The sequence below is a fragment of the Sprattus sprattus genome (assembly GCF_963457725.1).
Source record: "Sprattus sprattus genome assembly, chromosome: 16".
NCBI lineage: Eukaryota > Metazoa > Chordata > Actinopteri > Clupeiformes > Clupeidae > Sprattus > Sprattus sprattus.
Genome location: NC_137914.1, coordinates 30,331,120 through 30,349,458, shown reverse-complemented (window position 1 = coordinate 30,349,458; position 18,339 = coordinate 30,331,120). Strand labels below are relative to the sequence as shown.

The 18,339-nt window shown below is 41.0% G+C and overlaps 1 protein-coding gene across 4 annotated transcripts in view; it reads left to right on the top strand.

Annotated features, from left to right (window-relative positions):
• LOC308377391 (V-type proton ATPase 116 kDa subunit a 2-like) overlaps positions 1 to 13,736 on the top strand; it is a 95,984-nt gene extending 82,248 nt beyond the window's left edge. For all 4 annotated transcript variants that reach the window (XM_080854019.1, XM_080854017.1, XM_080854016.1 and 1 more), the window contains 3 exons: positions 3,644 to 3,761; positions 12,284 to 12,455; positions 12,873 to 13,736. In XM_080854019.1, the coding sequence (XP_080710145.1) occupies positions 3,644 to 3,761; positions 12,284 to 12,455; positions 12,873 to 12,975 (393 nt within the window). In that variant the 3' untranslated portion in view covers positions 12,976 to 13,736. The remainder of the gene's footprint in view (positions 1 to 3,643; positions 3,762 to 12,283; positions 12,456 to 12,872) is intronic.
• The last annotated feature ends 4,603 nt before the right edge of the window (positions 13,737 to 18,339 follow it).

The following is an 18,339-nucleotide window of genomic DNA, read 5'->3' as shown; positions in this document are numbered from 1 at the left end:
GAAACATTGAATCTTCTTCTTTAAAGACACAGTTCGAAAAACTATAATAATTAGCACTTTGTAAGGAGAATGTTAAATGCACGGTAAAGAAGGCGCCGGTGAGGACAAACATATCCACTTTGAGCTGGGCCCTGTTCGGCGTAGCTCGTTAAGCGGTTTAGCGAGCTAGATTCCAAGCTTAAATAAGAAAACGCCCCTCTTTTTGGTTCTGCGAAGCAACTTCCGATAAATTACCATAGTAACATATTTTTTGGAAAATAACCTTTTAAATAGTGTCCTCTACTGAGATTTAAAATATGGCACAAATAAAAACATTTTGTTTTGGATATGTGTGAAGCAGGAGCACCCTGACCTGGGAGAGAAAGCTTAAGCTCCTACCCTTTGCCTCCTCATATTTATGTGAGGCCTCCTTCTCTGCAATGACTGTGATCAAAACAAAGCAGAGAAACAGACTGTGCCTGGAGAAGAGCTTATAATTATTAAATAGTGTCCTCTATTTGGTTTTAGGAAGATAAATTAACATATGTAGATTTAAAATATGGCACAAAAATAAACATATAGAGGACATCTGCGGAGATAGGTGCTCATTATAGTTAATGTCAGATATCCTCTGTTCAATTTTCAAACTCACTATATGACTTTTTTGATCGAGCAATATTCCATGACACCTGATACGATGCCAACGTGACCGTTTCAGAGTACTTCGTACATTTCCCAAAAAGCCAAGTCTGTTTCTCGGACTGACGTATCAAAGTATGTACCTTGTGCTTGCCCAGCTCTTTGCCTTTAGGAACTCCTGGGCTATGTTAGCATTGTGTGTGGAGATACTGCACTCCAAGTTCAAGGCTTTAAAATGCGACAGTGATGTCTGCATATTAAGCAGAGGGGTTTTCCATTTCGCGCCGCAAATAATTCCTCCCATTCAGGCAAAAACGTCCGATGTTCATCTTCATATTTCCGTTTAGCTTTACGCTTTGCTGGATCCATGGCATTCTTTCAGTAGCTATGGCTAGTCTGGCTAGTAACTCTCTGAGACTGGGTGCGCACATTAGAATGTTTCATGTTTGGAACATTAACGTTACTTGAACGTTACTCAAGATCGAGTGATGACAAAATATACATGAATAAATACCCCATTCAAATCGGACAGTATTTCCAAATATATTGCATGCAAAATATGCATTTTAGATGTTTATTTTACAAAATGAAAATTCTGTACAACAAGAGAAAAGTCAGTGAGCACTCGAGCGATCTTCAAACAGAAAGTAACGTGTACGCATCGGGGCAGAACTCCGCCTTGCGCGATACAGAGAGCAGAGGACAATTGTAAACGCGCGATCATCTAGTGACAAAAATGACATGCCGTCGTGCAAATAAGATAAATAACACAAGGCTATTTATTTTGTTTAATAAAAGAACAAGTTATAGACCTGGGGCCGTATTCACAAAGCTTTTTATCTTACCACTAAGAGTGCTCCTAACTCGCGCTAAAACATTTTACGTAGGAGTAATTTCTTAAAAGTGATTCACAACGCCTCTGAGACCTACTCATACTAAGGATAATACACACTCCTAAGCTTAAGATAAAAGCTCCGTTGCTATGGATGACGTCGATTCTCATGCACGAGTTTAGAAGGGGTGAGGACGGTGATTGGTTGTTGACAGGCTCTCTCATTAAAAACTAATTTGTGACGTCCCTCTAACAATCCCACTATATCAACTGAAAATAAGAGAATAACCTAGGCATCAAATTAAGTCATATTAAATAGTTAGGGACAGTGTAGTTAGCAGAATGCACACGCATGATGACAAGTTTGTGCATCCAACGGGAATGACCCTTTGCACGTTTAGAGAAATAGAAAGCGATCAATATAAAATATGGCAATTGCATGTAATCAAGGCAGTAATAATTAAAGCACCCAGCAAACTGTTAGGCTATTATATTTCCAGCCCTTGACCACTTCAAATATCAGCACATACGGCCCTTCAAGCCCTCAATCTTAATTGATCAAAGCGAAACGAACGTGAAACGTAGCCTAAGCGAAAGCCTACTGGTCCCAGGACCAATAGCCACTGTCACCCCAGCGGCATCCAGCTGGTAAGTTCTCAAAAACCTGCTGCAGACCGCTCTCCGTTGAAATGCACGAGTCATCGGTACATCCAGGCCATGGTGGACGAAAACGTCCTCATCTCTTGATGGGGCAATTATTGTAATGTGTGTCCCGTCACTGGACATTCCTGCGATCGCCATGGAATTTACTTTGATCTTGTGTAATAGGCGATTGTCCAAAGGCAACTGGATAAACTGTTGGATGATGTGGGGTCTACAGTGCGTTGATAGTTTGATGAATTAAACGGCTGACTGATGATTCCCAGTGTCTATCTTTATGTTTCCAAACATTTCACTTGGGGACACATCGTTGTTTAAAGTCGTCATTGCATCCCGCGCTAATTCTAAGACCATATTAATACCTTCACGGTTTAAGCAATGTCTTTTATCAATTCCAAGTCGGCTGCAGCCATCTTACGATTTTTTTGTGAATAAGTCTTAGTGACTTAGGAGTCCTCATGAGGAGTTTTAAGCTGTCTTAGACTTAGGTGCTACTTTTAGGGATAAACTACTTTGTGAATTGCTCTTAGTAAAAAAAAATAGGAGTCCTAAATTTAAGACTGACACGCCCATTATTTTTAGGAGTTTCTCCTAAATTCGCCACTTATGAGCTACTTTTAGCCCTGAGATTCTTTGTGAATACGGCCCCTGTTCTATAGGAAAGGAATCTTTTAATGACTTCCGTTGTGATCTGGCGCTTTATAGAAAATAAAATTGAACAAAGTTAACTTGACCTTCCAGGGGGGGCGGGGGCTGCCGTTGGGGGGGCGGGGCGCTGTTGACGATGTTATTAACCATACGTCATCAACAAATGCAACTAACATCATTGCAAACGTCTAGTTTTGCAAACGTGTCTAGTTTTTGTGCAATAGTGAATAAAATACTATGTAGCACAGCATATCATTTTTGTAGAAAATTAAGGTGGATGCATGATAAGAAGAGAGAAATACACACAATTTATTTTCATTGCTTCAATTTATTGAACTTCTTATTAATACATTTACATTGAGTCATTAAGCAGACACTTTTATTCAAAGCGATTCACAAGGAGATGTAAAACTATTAATAGTACGGAGGTGAGGGGAATCGAACCATCAATCTTTTGCATGCCAACCAAGAGCGCTACCCGCTGCACCAAAGTCACATATTCAAATAGCTAAAAGATATCACTTGTTAGACAGCCCATAGACATTTTCTTGTATTGCTCTCGCGGTGTTGGATTTTGCCATGATTATGGTCTTGAATTCTTCATAATGCGTACATGGTCATCTCCTGCCTTAGCGGAGGAAAAAAATAGTCTTTTTCTTTGAGTTTAGACTATTGTACCATAAAAAAAATCATGGTTTTGGTGGTCGACCTCTCCTGCGTTTTGAAGCAGGACGTGCACGTGCAATTTAGCTGATAAGTTTACCCTGGGGGACATTAGCTTCATGATTAAGACGTGGATCACCCGTCTGCAGACCGGTATAGCCTGTTCTCATTTGTGTGAATGAGTATTTTACTCTGCTTTTTTTTTTTTTTTTTTTTTTACAGATTGACTTTGCTGATGAGTTCTTGCACCAAGCTATTCATACCATAGAGTACTGCCTCGGCTGTATCTCCAACACTGCATCCTACCTAAGGCTATGGGCTCTCAGCTTGGCACATGCACGTAAGAAACCTAACACATTGTTCATTATTCAACCCCCTTAACCTCCAAGACTTCTGGTGATGTGAGTACACTTTAATCAAACTGCATCATCTAAGGCCTTACTAAAATGATGAATGACTACTTCACACGTTTGAGTGAACTTGGTTCCCTCTACAGATGAATGTCATTCAAACCAGCATAAGTTAGTATATGGACCAAAATCTTTATAACTTTTAATAAATGTCTCTAAGTGTTGATCACATGCTTTTGACGCTTCTATTAAAATGCCAATTCCTTATGTGAAAAAACTTTGGGCTCAATCATATACCTTGACTTCCATCCTACCTCTGTTCCATCCTACCACTGTCTATCCAAATTCTAGCTTGGGTATTCTCTTTAACCTTGGTAATGGTGAGTTGTTTGAGCATGAAGTTTGTCTGCTTTCATCAGACAAACACTGAAGAGACACTTAAATGTCTTTACTAGAACGTTCCAATGTGGCTCTATGCTGAGGGGTTATAGATGTCTGTCTGTCCATGTGGCTCTATGCTGAGCGCCATTGCTGTCGGTCTGTCCATGTGGCTCTATGCTGAGGGGCTATAGATGTCTGTCTGTCTGTCCATGTGGCTCTATGCCGAGGGGCAATAGCTGTCTGTCCATGTTGCACTTTGTCTCTACCTAAGGAACCATTAACTAGGTAAGACACCAGAGTGATATCAGCAAAACATTCAGTACTACTTTTTTCTCAGAGTATGGCAAGTGCTATAGGGCAGTCTCAAATTTGCATTACAGCTGGGCAAATAAAGACCTGGTGACAGGAACAACCTGTCAAAGAGCATTAGAAGGGCAAATAAACTACCGTTCAAAAGTTTGGGGTCACCCAGACAATTTCATGTTTTCCATGAAAACTCACACTTGTATTTATCAAATGAGTTGCAAAATGAATAGAAAATATAGTCAAGACATGACAAGACAAGATAATGATTTGTATTTGAAATATTAATTTTGTTCTTTAAACTTTGCTTTTGTCAAAAAAGGCTCCATTTGCAGCAAATACAACATTGGAGACCTTTGGCATTCTAGCTGTTAATTTGTTGAGGTAATCTGTAGAAATTTCACCCCACGCTTCCTGAAGCACCTCCCAGAAGTTGGATTGGCTTGATGGGCACTTCTTGCGTACCATACGGCCAAGCTGCTCCCACAACAGCTCAATGGGGTTGAGATCTGGTGACTGCGCTGGCCACTCCATTACAGACAGCATACGACCTGCCTGCTTCTTCCCTATATAGTTCTTGCATAATTTGAGGTGCGCTTTGGGTCATTGTCCTGTTGTAGGAGGAAATTGGCTCCAATCAAGCGCTGTCCACAAGGTATGGCATGGCGTTGCAAAATGGAGTGATAGCCTTCCCTATTTAAAATCCTTTTTACCTTGTACAAATCTCCCACTTTACCAGCACCAAAGCAGCCCCAGACCATCACATTACCTCCACCATGCTTGACAGATAGCGTCAGGCACTCTTCCAGCATCTTTTCACCTGTTCTGCGTCTAACAAATGTTCTTCTGTATGATCCAAACACGTCCAACTTTAAATTCGTCCAGAACACTTTTTTCCAATCTTCCTCTGTCCAATGTCTGTTCTTTTGCCCATATCAATCTTTTCTTTTTATTGGCCAGTCTCAGATATAGCTTTTTCTTTGCCACTCTGCCTATAAGGCCAGCATCCCAGAGTCGACTCTTCACTGTAGAAGGTGACACTGGTATTTTGCGGGTACCATTTAAAAAGCTGCCAGTTGAGGACCTGTGAGGCGTCTATTTCTTAAACTAGACACTCTAATATACTTGTCTTCTTGCTGAGTTGTGCACCGGGGCCTCCCACTTCTCTTTCTTCTCTGGTTAGAGCCCGTTTCTGCTGTTCTCTGAAGAGAGCAGTTCACACCATTGTAGGAAAAGTTCAGTTCCTTCGCAATTTCTCACATGGAATAGCCTGGCGAGTTTCACATGAAAGTTACCTTTACCTTTTATACATAATTTTCAAACATTGACCTGTCATTAATATTTAAGTAGAGTCCATTTCAGCCATTTTTCAAACATTGTTCTGCCTGTAATCGTAATCTATGTGTTAGATGTTCCATCACGTACATCTCACTCACAATTTTCAGCCATTCATCTCGAGTTGGGGGGCCTGGTTTATACCATCTTTTTGTAATGGCTTTTTTACAGGTCGCTATCAAGATTTTAAACAAGTATCTGTCTGATCTTGCCACAATATTTCCAGCCATATTACCAAAATACAGTACTATACTTGAATTAGGTACTTCGTAACCCAGGATGTTGGCCAAAATCAAGTGCACGTATTCCCAAAACTGAACAATGCCTGGGCAGAGCCAGAAGACATGAGCATGATCTACATTTACAGCACCACATTTTCTCCAACATGGTTGGGACTGATGGTATTTCATTTCAAACCATATATTGGAAGACTCAGGCGTGGGTTTGTCAGTCATGTTTCAAGTTTTAATCTTGTACAATGATGGCCATCATTGTGAGACAGAGCTTGAGCTCCACTCACCCAGAGCTTCGCCTCAAGATTATCTGCCTGTCTCTTAAAGGACGGGGTCTTATACATAATGTTTAGGGGTGTAACCATCTATTCAAATAGGCCATGGCTGCAGACTCTCTGTCCTGACCCGGAGGGGGAAGTGGTTTTCTCACCTCCGTCCCCAGGTCAAATCAAAGAGTCTCACCCAGGAATGCTTACATGCTAATAAAAGTAACATTTATAATAGGTACAAATAAGATGGAATTATTGACTATGGCATATCATTATTACCTATGAATCTCAAATAACTGGTCCCTTCATTCCCCCTTTTTAAGACGTTTTGTCTTAAACATTAATTCAATTAAATTCAATTTTATTTGTATAGCGCCATAACAATACAATTGCCTCTAGGCGCTTAACAGAGCCCAGAGCCTAGACCTAGACTCCCTTAGTGCATGCACAATGGCAACAGGGGCAAGAAAAAACTCCCTGTTAGGCAGGAAGAAACCTTAAGCAGAACCACGGCACATAAGGGGGGTCGGCCGGGGAGGTCGGCTGGGGGCAACAGGGGTTGTACACAGCCAGCATTTGGTCGTGGGACATAGTATATACACAGACATCCGGTGGTAAAATACATGATACAGGCAAGACCGGTTTACTGTACTAATCAGGGTACCCGCAAGGTCTTAAAAACTTGAAAAAGTCTTAAATTTAGTATTCATAATTTAAGGCCTCGAAAAGGTATTACATTTTGTCAACAGGTCTTAAATTTCGTCAACAGGTCTTACATTTTGTTCATCAAGTCCACATTTGTTTATTGTTCGTTGTGACAACGAATCTTAGTACACCCAAACGTCGCATCCAAAATATCAGGCATTGATGTATATGGCTCTGAACTGGCTGAGATGCTGACACGATATAAAGGATACAACTAGCTAACGTTAGCTATTCACTAGCTGCGCTAGCTAGCTAGACAGTTATCTAGGACAATGCCCTGTCAGGGACAGGGTAATGCTAGTTAATAAGCTTCTGCTATCACAGGCAACAGTGGAGCGGGGCTTTTGGGTGAATAAAGAAATTGAAACGTTTAACATTAAAGAAGACACTGTCGTACAGTCGCAACATTCAACAACATGCCGAAACACTCCGCTGCAGTGAGCCTTAACGACTTTCGCCCCGTTGCACTCACCCCCACAATCATGAAGTGCTTCGAGAGGATGGTCCTGGCTCACCTCAAAACCTGCTTACCACCCACACTGGACCCTTTTCAATTCGCCTACCGCAAGAACAGGAGTACGGAGGATGCCATCTCCACAGCATTACACTCCGCCCTTTCTCACCTTGACAGTAATAACAGCTTTGTGAGAATGCTGTTTATTGACTTCAGTTCAGCCTTCAACACTGTCATTCCCTCCAAACTGATCACTAAACTCAATCACCTGGGTATCAACACTTCTGCAATTGGATACTGGCCCCAGTCTGTTTGGTTAGAGAACCACACCTCCTCAACCCTCATCCTCAACACAGGCGTGCCACAGGGCTGCGTGCTTAGTCCTCTTCTCTACTCCCTCTTCACCTACGACTGCACTCCTGTACATGGTTCAAACACCATTGTCAAGTTTGCAGACGATACAACGGTGATTGGCCTCATCAGTGACAACGATGAGTCGGCCTATAGAGAAGAGGTCCAGCACCTGGCGGTGTGGTGCGCCGACAACAACTTGGCTCTCAACACCACGAAGACCAAGGAACTCATTGTGGACTTTAGGAAGAAAGTTGGCACATACACCCCCATCCATATCAACGGGATGGAGGTACTTCACTTCACCCCCCCCCCCCCCCCCCCCCCCCCCCCCCCCCTCTCTGGCTTGACTGCCACACACCCTCCTCCAGTACTGAACATTTCAACTATACCTCACTCTCCTCCCCCCCCCTAAACCTGGCTTGACTGCCACATACCCTCCTCCAGCCACTGAACATTTGCACCATATTGTCTTTTTAATACTGTATCCACTTTACTTCATTACCTGTATTGATTGTACTTTTCTACCTCATTCACTTGATTTCACTTGTTAGCACCAGTTTACCTGCACTTTATATACTTATCATACCTCACTCTTACCTCAATTGCTACTATTCAATTCTGTTTATACTACAAATCTGTGTCATATTTAACTCTTATTGTACATATCATATTTATTCACTTATGTCCACCCTACATTTGCACATACTCTGCACTTTTATTGCTATTTTATACTGGTTAGATGCTAAACTGCATTTCGTTGTCTCAGTACTTGTACTCTGTACAATGACAATAAAGTTGAATCTAATCTAATCTAAAGCGCACCAACACTCAAGCATACCATGTTACAAATAACATTCTCAACATTCTTCCGTAACCTCCCAATACAAATCAGAGACCAATCTTTTCAATAACTAATGCATCCCATGTGCTTAACTGTCCAGTCCTGTCTTGTCTGTTCTGCCAACCTGCCTGGTTATCTGTCTCTCCGTTTGTTCGTCTGTCACCTTGTCGCGTCTCATGTGTTTAATTTTTCACTTTAAATGTGGTTCTATATGGATTCAGGGTCACACTAAATATCATGTTAATATGAAGTGAATGTAAATCCTGATTATATTGTACTGCATTTGAATTTTTTTTTGTTATGCTTTATTAAAACTAAAGTAACCTTTTTTTTAAAAGTGAACCAAAAAAAACTTAAGGAATCAAATCACATGAATCCTAACTAAAATAAACTAACAAAACGAACAAAACGAAAATGTTTAGGATTAAACAGCAGAACAGAAGATTTACAACATTTTAAAACATTTCCTTTCTGGTTACTAAGTGGTACATGCCATGTAGAATTTCTTTATTATAGTGTGGGTTGACGGTTAGTACACTTTAGTGTGTTTGTAATCAAGTGTCCGTGTGTGTGTGTCTGTGTGTGTGTCCGTGTGTGTGTGTATGTGTGCGAGTGTCCGTGTGTGTGTGTCTTGTGTCTTGTTATTTTCCGTGTGTGTGTGTGTGTTTGTGTTTAAAAGCAAGGGTTGACTCCTTGGGGATGGGGTATGAAAACTTGTGTATGTGTTTACGTGACTCTGTGTGTGTGTGTGTGTTTGTGTAAGTGTCTGTATGAGTGTCTGTGTAAGTGTCTGTGATGTGTCTCCATTCTTTGCTCCATATGGGGTCGTCCAGCCTATGCACTCCTTAGCATATCAGGAGATGGCTCTTGGAGATGGTTCCTTCAGGTCAAGAGGTGTTGATCGTCTTTGATGGTTGAAGGTGTTGGCTGTCCGCGATGCTTTGTTTAAATGGTCCTGCCGTTCCAGAGGGGTTGATGTGTGAGTGTCCCGTGGAGTTGTCCAATGGTTGTGTTCCTCCCCCTTTAGTCGTCTTGGCGTGATGTGGCTTCCTTTTGTCATCGTGACGAGGCTGAATGGGTCTGCTGTCCTTCCTCTGTTGACTTTGTGGGATGTTCCCCCTTTGGACATATTGGCATGATGCTGCTTCATATTGTCATCGTGAAGAGGCTGAATGGGTCTGCTGTCCTTCCTTCGCTAATCTCCATATTCTGTAACGATATTTTGGGGGGGGGATAATACTGGACAACACCTGCATGAGGCAGGAAGCCTCTTAGCATACTCCACACATCAGACAGTAGACATTTGGTATTGGGTGTGAAAGACTGTTGACGGCTATGTCTGCGCCCAGATTCGCCTTTGGATGTTAATGAATGTGGCGCCCTTGTGGTTAATCTCAGACAAAAGCAGGTTTGCACATGTGTTCAGGAAGAAACAGTGTAAGCAAATGTCATTAAACAATTCACAAATATCCTTTAGAGCGTGGGTCGGCAATAGGCGGACCGCGGTCCGGGTCCGGACCCACCTGACGTCCTCTCCGGACCGAGACACAATTGCAACAATAAAATTAATAATGCGATTTTTTTAAAAATTTTATATAATTTTGACCAAGCGATTTTAACAACTGATGCTTGGGTGGCTTTTATAAACCCGTTAAATACATTAAATTAACTATAACCTTATGGTAGGCTATGTTTTTGTTTAAACCTTATAATGCCATTAGCCAATCAGATGATAGCCTATACGCAGCATGTGCTGGCTGTCAAAGCTGCGAGCTGTGGGACTGGTGCACGCAAGCGCTGCAAAATTGACAGAAGAAAAGAGTGCCTTCAGTTGAGAGAGAAAGCTTCATTGTAGTTCAAGAGAAAGATGGCGTGCTCTAAGAAGAGAAAGGTAGGTAGTGAGAACAGAGCTTTTAAAGAGGAGTGGACAGACTTATTCATGTTCATTCTGCCTGCGTGCAGCTCTAAGCCTGTGTGACTGATATGCTCGGAGACGGTGGCACTCGTCAAAAGCAGCAATGTAAAATGCCACTACAAAATGAAGCACAAAGAATTCGATATAGATTACCCTCTCAAATCCGAAGTGCGTGCACAAAAAATAAACGATCTTAAAGCCCAGTATGCCCGATCTACAAACATGTTGACTAATTCATTCACTGCCCAACAACGAGTGTTCATTCCGAGTAGCATGGATTTTGGGTCAGGATAAAAAACCTTGAAATGAAGACCTTCATTACAGTGCATGAAATGCCCTGTATTGTTATTCCTAGGCTTCTTCTTCTTATTATTCTTGTTACCTTTTTCTGCGATTAATTCAGCTCGAACCGCTTAACTTAGAAACTTCGTTCAAACTTTGTCGCGTAGGTCTTGTAAAGGACACTTATGCTATGTATTTTTCACTTTTCTTAACTTTATACTTTTTAAAATATTAAAGAAAAACGAATATAAATTTCTCCCATTGACTTACATTGGGCCATTATGACATCATAATAGGGTCTTTAAACTGGCTTGCACCTGTGCTTCACTGACACCTGCACCAAATCCAAGGAACCTCTTCTCTCTGTCCCTCTCAATTTATAAATAAAATAATTGATATAAAGCAAATTGGATACATTGTTAACGCTAAAATAATGCTTTACACATCAACAGGTCAAAAAGTGATACTCTGATTCAATCACAAGTTCATGTAAAGACACTTGAGAATGTTAAGTACACAAATCTGAAAAAAAGTTGACTGTAAGATGAAAAGTGGATTTTTGGTGAAAATTTGAAACATGCATGCATTCGGTTTGTTCGCAATTTCTAGGGTGATTTTCAGTAGAAGGTCTCTCTCTCTCTGCTCCTCCGCGCGTGTGTGCTCCAGATTCTCTCTCACTCACTCACTCACTCACTCACTCACTCACTCACTCACTCACTCACTCACTCACTCACTCACTCACTCACTCACTCACTCACTCACTCACTCACTCACTCACTCTCTCACACACACACACACACACACACACACACACACACACACAGGCTCAGGCTCCTTTGACACGCGCAAGCACACACACACACAACATTTAAGGAAATGTAGGGATGACCACACCCCTTCTCACTCTTAGCTTGAAGCCATGGCCCTTGAGGATCTTCAAAGTAATGCATTTGAAATGTAATATCCCATTGGCAAGTCTGCAGCATGGATCTTTCTATACAGTGACAAATTGTCACAAAAATAAATTTTTCCCTGGTTCGCAATGTCTGGAGGAGGAAACCGCCATCGCTGCTTGCAGCTATATTTTATCTTGTCATTGTGTATCACACATCCTGGAGTAATGATGTGTTGTATCACTATAGGCCTGTTCTTACAGCAATAAAGTTATTTCCGAATAACTGAAATACAGTTAAACTATTCCCATCACAATTTTTGGTCTCGCTGAGTAGTAGGTGATTTATAAATGTTGCACTGATTAGTTGTTGAACTATTGGACATTTGTGGAGATATTTTCATTTTTCATGCTTGTCAAGTAAAATGTGTATTATGAGTTTGTGCACACTGAAAGATTGCTGCAGTCTTCACACTAAGCTGATTGTTTGTGTGAGACACTTTGTTTCCATAACTCCTCACATTTCTCTCTGTACTTGTCTCTTCTAGAGCTGTCTGAGGTGCTGTGGTCGATGGTGATGCGTGTTGGGCTAAGAGTGGACACCAGAGTGGGTGTCGTGTTTCTGGTGCCAGTATTCGGTTTGTTCGCTGTGCTCACGGTGTCCATTCTGCTGGTAATGGAGGGATTGTCGGCGTTCTTGCATGCTCTGAGGCTACACTGGTTAGTTTTTTTGCTTATGTTCTTAAATATTAATTTAAAGAGAACCCAATAATAGTCTTTTTTTTTTTTTTTTATAAATGTCACTAGTTCAGACCTAAACAAATACACCAAAAGTGTGTGAGTGCATCTGCATAACTAGTTAGGTTTAGAATACTTTGAGTTTAGAGTGGTAAAAAACTGTTGAAACTGAATAAAATTGCTGTGCAAAAGAAATAGAACACTGATTTAGAACACTGATCACCATCTTTGCCTAGCTCCGTGTGTTTGCGGATGAAACGGTCCTACAGCTCGTCATTTTGTTTTGTTTAGGTCTGAGCTACACTATTCATAATAATGGTGAAGTGGTTATGATTGGTCTATCTGATGTGGAGAAACTGTGGTGTGTGTGTCACCTTCAATTTCTCTTTGTTTTTTAAGGGTGGAATTTCAAAATAAATTCTACAGTGGGACTGGTACGAAGTTCAACCCCTTCACCTTCTCTGTCTTCCACACCAGTATCAACAGTGAGGGCTTGCTCTGAGTGGGACCCTCTTTGCTCTTTTCTTCCTGTACTACCACTGCTGACCACAATGTAAAACCATGAGATGTATATTTCACTGGTTTCCCTGTACAAATTCAACTAAATGAGTTTCATTTATAGTGTTTGGACACCAGAGTATTGAAAATCGGCTTGGTTACAATAGCATTTTAATAAACATTTTCAAATGTATGAGCACTCATTTTTTAAGTACTTTTACTTTTATGATTTGCTGGTAGGCTCAAGCATTTTCTCTCTGTGCTGAATATTGACATAGCATATGTCTGTCTGTAATCACAATAGAAATGGAGCTCTTGGCTCTGCACATTCCATGAATAATTCCTACAAGGTTTAAACCTGAACTGTTTTTGAATTGTTCTGTTCTGCGTGTTATGATTTTAAAAATCATCCTTGTTATTATTTATTGATAATTCCTCTTTCTGTTCTTGCCTTTTGTCATACAATGCAACTTACACACCCATGGCAAGAACAGAGTTCCTCACAGCTTGGTGCCAATTATTTGTTTGTGGATTCTACTCTTTATACAAGTTATGTGAAATTAAAACTTAGAGCTGACCTGATGAACCTGTGTATGATTGGAAAATGATACTGTTTTTCACTGTACTTCCTTTATTCTTTGACCTCTTCTAGCACTATTTAAATTATCTCTGTGTGTAATTCGTCATACCATTAATATGAATGCACTTCCTACTCAGTGCTTGCAGGTTGCAGTATCAACACAGTAAAAACAGATTGCTAAACAATTTCAGACTCATGACCCTTTTAATGTCGAGCGAGTTTTTGTAACTTTACAAGAAAATATTGCGGGTTCGAGTGGGTCAGATCAAAAAAGACCAGGCATTAGGTTACTAGTGGGTGTTCCACCTTCTCTTCTGCTCTTTCTGTCTGTCTCAAACACACTCACACCAGAGGGTGGAGGTCCTCTCACAGGTCCTGACCGTCAATAGTGTGCATGAGAAATAGAGTTCATCATATGCCCATTTTAGCACAAGTTGATATAGTTCCTTGGGGTTTTAATGAAATGTCTAACATACTCCAAGTCCACCAAGGCAAGGACCATGAACAAGGCCCAGGTTGTTTTTTTCAGCGTAGACAGGCCTATACAAATTAACGTGTTTATACAATGTCTTCTTTAGGTCAAAGGTTACTTGTTTTTTTGCTATGCAATACAGTGTGGGCCAAATGCATCAATCTTAGCATACAACTTGTCATAGGACCATGTGTACACACAATCCCACTATTTGTGTTTTTGTTTGGTCAGTTTTATCAACAACAACATATGCCAATTCTCTTAAATCTGAACGTGAGACAAATCAGTGCACATGTCTACTCCCAAAATGATCCTTAGATGGGTTGAGACCCAATTGTACATGCTAACATTTACATCTTCCAGATAACCCACTCCACAGAAGGTTAATAAATGGATGATGAATGAACTTGAAAATCTATTGCTGGATTATTTAATCAACTGCAATGCGGGTCACGACTGTTTTTCCTAAGTTAAATTAGGACCAAATAAAGTGAACAATAGATGAATATATTGAGAAAGGATTCTGAAATCTCACACGTCTCCATTTTTGCCAAATCAAAGGGCAGATCCACTCATTATTTTTCACTATTTGTTGCATTAATAAAGTGACTTTTATACTCGGATTTTATGCAGAAACGTAAGCACTCTTGCGTGAATAAGTGCGTCCCCCTAAATGTACTATTCAACAAAGCTACGCCGGGTGTACGCAACCCGCAAGACTGTCATTGGTCTGCTTACCACATCCTTTCAGGAGTCTCACATTTCCGGTTTCATAGCATAGTAGGCAAGACCCAGAATATTTTTTTTATCATGAATAGCCTGCAGACCGTCTCACAAGCTTCCTCTTGTTTATTATGAACATAACAGACAAGGGGCCTCATTTATAAAAAAGTTGCGTAAAAAACCATCCTACATTTTGTCTAAGACATTTTCTGAAATGAGCGTAAGTGAGATCCACAGAAACGAACGTACACACAAAAAAACACGTGTACGCCAATCCTTCAGTTATAAATCACAAATGATCGTGGAATCGTGCGCAGCTGACTCTCCACCCTCAAAACGCCCCTATTTAATCGAATTAGCATATTATCAATGCACAAACAGAGCGCATCCTCAATGCACAAACTCTCTGACACAATGGCAAGCACGAAAGAAACATGTAAACAGAAACATTATAGTGACATCGACGTTCTGCTGATGGAAGGGCAGATGCGGGCCAAAACATTGTTAGAAAGCCTATCTGGTGGCGTAATGGCAAAAGCAAAGTATATGACATGTAGTAGACACGTCTCCGAAGCACCAGCGGGCAGCATGCAGCATCAGAAGCCGCATCTGCGTCAGCAGAACCATGGCTTTGGTGCGCTCCACTACGGACCGTGCACGGGCATGTGCTGTATTGAAGTGGGCTTCCTAGGCTGTCTGAGTGTGCGCAATCTGGATGAGAATACATTGGGGACCCTGTTTTACGCAGGAAATCCTCTTTCACATTTTGCTGTTCCTGGGCACTGTATGGAAATCTAATAAATTGCGGGCATATAGAGGGATAGTATTGCGAAAATCGGAAAAATTCTTCTTAATGATGACGGGGATTGCTCGATTGGTCTCCAATTTCTCGTCGGAACGTTCCTGTAGCCAGGAATCCAAGAACGGACAAAACCTGAACGTGTATGGCCTGGTTGCATCTGGTGCGCCTCTGAGTTGAGAGGCCATTTGGGCACAATGCTCTCGGCAAGCGGTACCTGCTTATCAGCCATACATCATCCTGTGTCAAAAAGTGTGCATGATCACGAAAAAACTTTTTCTCTCCTTATTGTGCAGTTGGCAATATCCTCTAACAACGCCAATGCAGCCATATCTCCAACTGAAATCTAAGCCACTAATAGACTTTTTATAGATAGAGCGAAATGTTTTACACTTGTGAAATTAAAACGGAATACCTATAAGACGTGAATCTCATTCATGTGTGAATTATTCTAATAGTTTAATTGATTTTATTGAGCGAAACATTAATTTGGCCTTTCACCATTAGCCCAAACGGTGGTGCTGATGATGATGATGATGAAACTGCGTGTCGGCTGTCGGCGCTCGGAGAGTTCCGAATTCCTGCAGTACTCCAGTATTGCCACAAGGAAATGTACTTACACAAACTAAAACCAGACGTAGAGATGCGTCCTTTTCTACGTCTAAGATGTTTTTTATAAATCTGTACTTAGACGTGGATTTAATCGCATGCACAGTCTAAGGGCCTCATTTATAAAACGTACTTACGCACAGAACTGATCTTAGACTGTGCGTGCGATCAAATCCACGTCTAAGTACAGATTTATAAAAACTGTCTTAGATGTAGAAAAGGACGTATCTCTACGTCTGGTTTCAGTTCGTGTAAGTACATTTCCTTGCGGCAATACTGGAGTACTGCAGGAATTCAGGATTCTTCGAGCGCAGACAGCCGACACGCAGTTTCATTTGGGCTAATGGTGAAAGGCCAAATTAATGTTTCGCTCAATAAAATCAAATAAACTATTAGAATAATAATAAGAATGAGATTCACATCTTAGAGGTATTCCGTTTTAATTTCACAAGTGTAAAACATTTCGCTCAAACTTATAGCCTATAAGAAGACTAATAGTGGCTTAGTTTTCAGTAGGAGATATGGCTGCATTGGCGTTGTTAGAGCATATTGCCAACTGCGCAATAAGGAGAGAGAGGGTTTTTTTTGTGATCGCGCAGACTTTTTGACACAGGATGATGTATGTCTGATAAGCAGGTACCGCTTGCCGAGAGCGTTGTGCCCAAATGGCCTCTCGTCTAGAGAGGCGCACCAGAGTCAACCAGGCCATACACGTTCAGGTATTGTCCGTTCTTGGATTCCTGGCTACAGGAACGTTCCGATGAGAAATTGGAGACCAGTCGAGCAATCCCCGTCATAATTAAGCAGAATTTTGCCCGATGTTCTTCGCAGTATACTATCCCATATGCCCGCAATTTATTAGATTTCCATACAGTGCCCAGCAAAATGTGAAAGAGGATTTCCTGCGTAAAACAGGGTTCCCAATGTATTCTCATCCAGATTTCGCACACTCAGAAAGCCTAGAAAGCCCACTTCAATACAGCGCAGATGCGGCTTCTGCTGCTCGTGCCGCAGGTGCTGGTGCTTCGGAGACGTGTCTACTACATGTCAAATACTTTGCTTTTGCCATTACGCCACCAGACAGGCTTTCTAACGATGTTTTGGCCCGCATCTGCTGTTCCATCAGCAGAACGTCGATGTCAGCTTCACTTTAATTCTTCTGTTTACATGTTTCTTTCTTGCTTGCCACTGTCACAGAGAGTTTGTGCATTGAGGATGCGCTCTGTTTGTGCATTAAAAATATGCTGATTAGATTAAATAGGGGCGTTTTGAGGGCGGAGATTCAGTTGCGCACAATTTCACGACCATTTGTGATTTATAACCGAAGGATTGGCGTACACATGTTTTTTGTGTGTACGTATGTTTTCTGTGGATCTCACTTACGCTCATTTCAGGAAATGTCTTAGACAAAATGTAGGATGGTTTCTACGCAACGTTTTATAAATGAGGCCCTAAGTTTTATAGTCTAAGTACGTTTTATAAATGAGGCCCAAGGTCCGAAGGTATGAGCACCTTTACAAACCCTCTTCAAACACTTATAAGCACGCTCAAATGACCGCAAATTCATGGAGAGAATACTATCCCATTCTCACAGGATCACCTGAACAGCAATTGGAGCATATTTGTCAAACACGCTAGAAGATACTGTTCTGATATATTCCCATTCCATACTGAATATTCTGTTTAGATCAAAGGTTTGTTTCGACATACCGTGATATTTCAGATGATAGTTATGTGGTATGCCACTGTAGGTGAAACCGGGGTTGTTACATTAGTTTAATAAAATCAGTCTCATAAAATGTAATAATCATTACATTTAGTATTTAATATTTTATAATTAAATTACTAAAATAATGGAAAGCTCTAGTTGTACCACTATGCTACAGTCTGAGTTTGGTATCACAATACTATCAAACTACAATATCACTACAAAGTCTATAACACTACTACATGGAACAACCTGAGAAGCGAAGGCAATTGGAGTACTTGGTTGGCGGAAAATGGCTTTCAGTGGAATATTGGAACAACAACAGACAAAACAATTGTTTAAGTCTAAATAAACAATTTATTAAAGGTAACAGACAGTAATTAATGGCTAATACTAATCACATAAACAACTGAGTATAACAATGAAACCAGGCACAAAGTGGAGTTGGGATTACAGAGGAGGGGGCTTGAGAGCCTG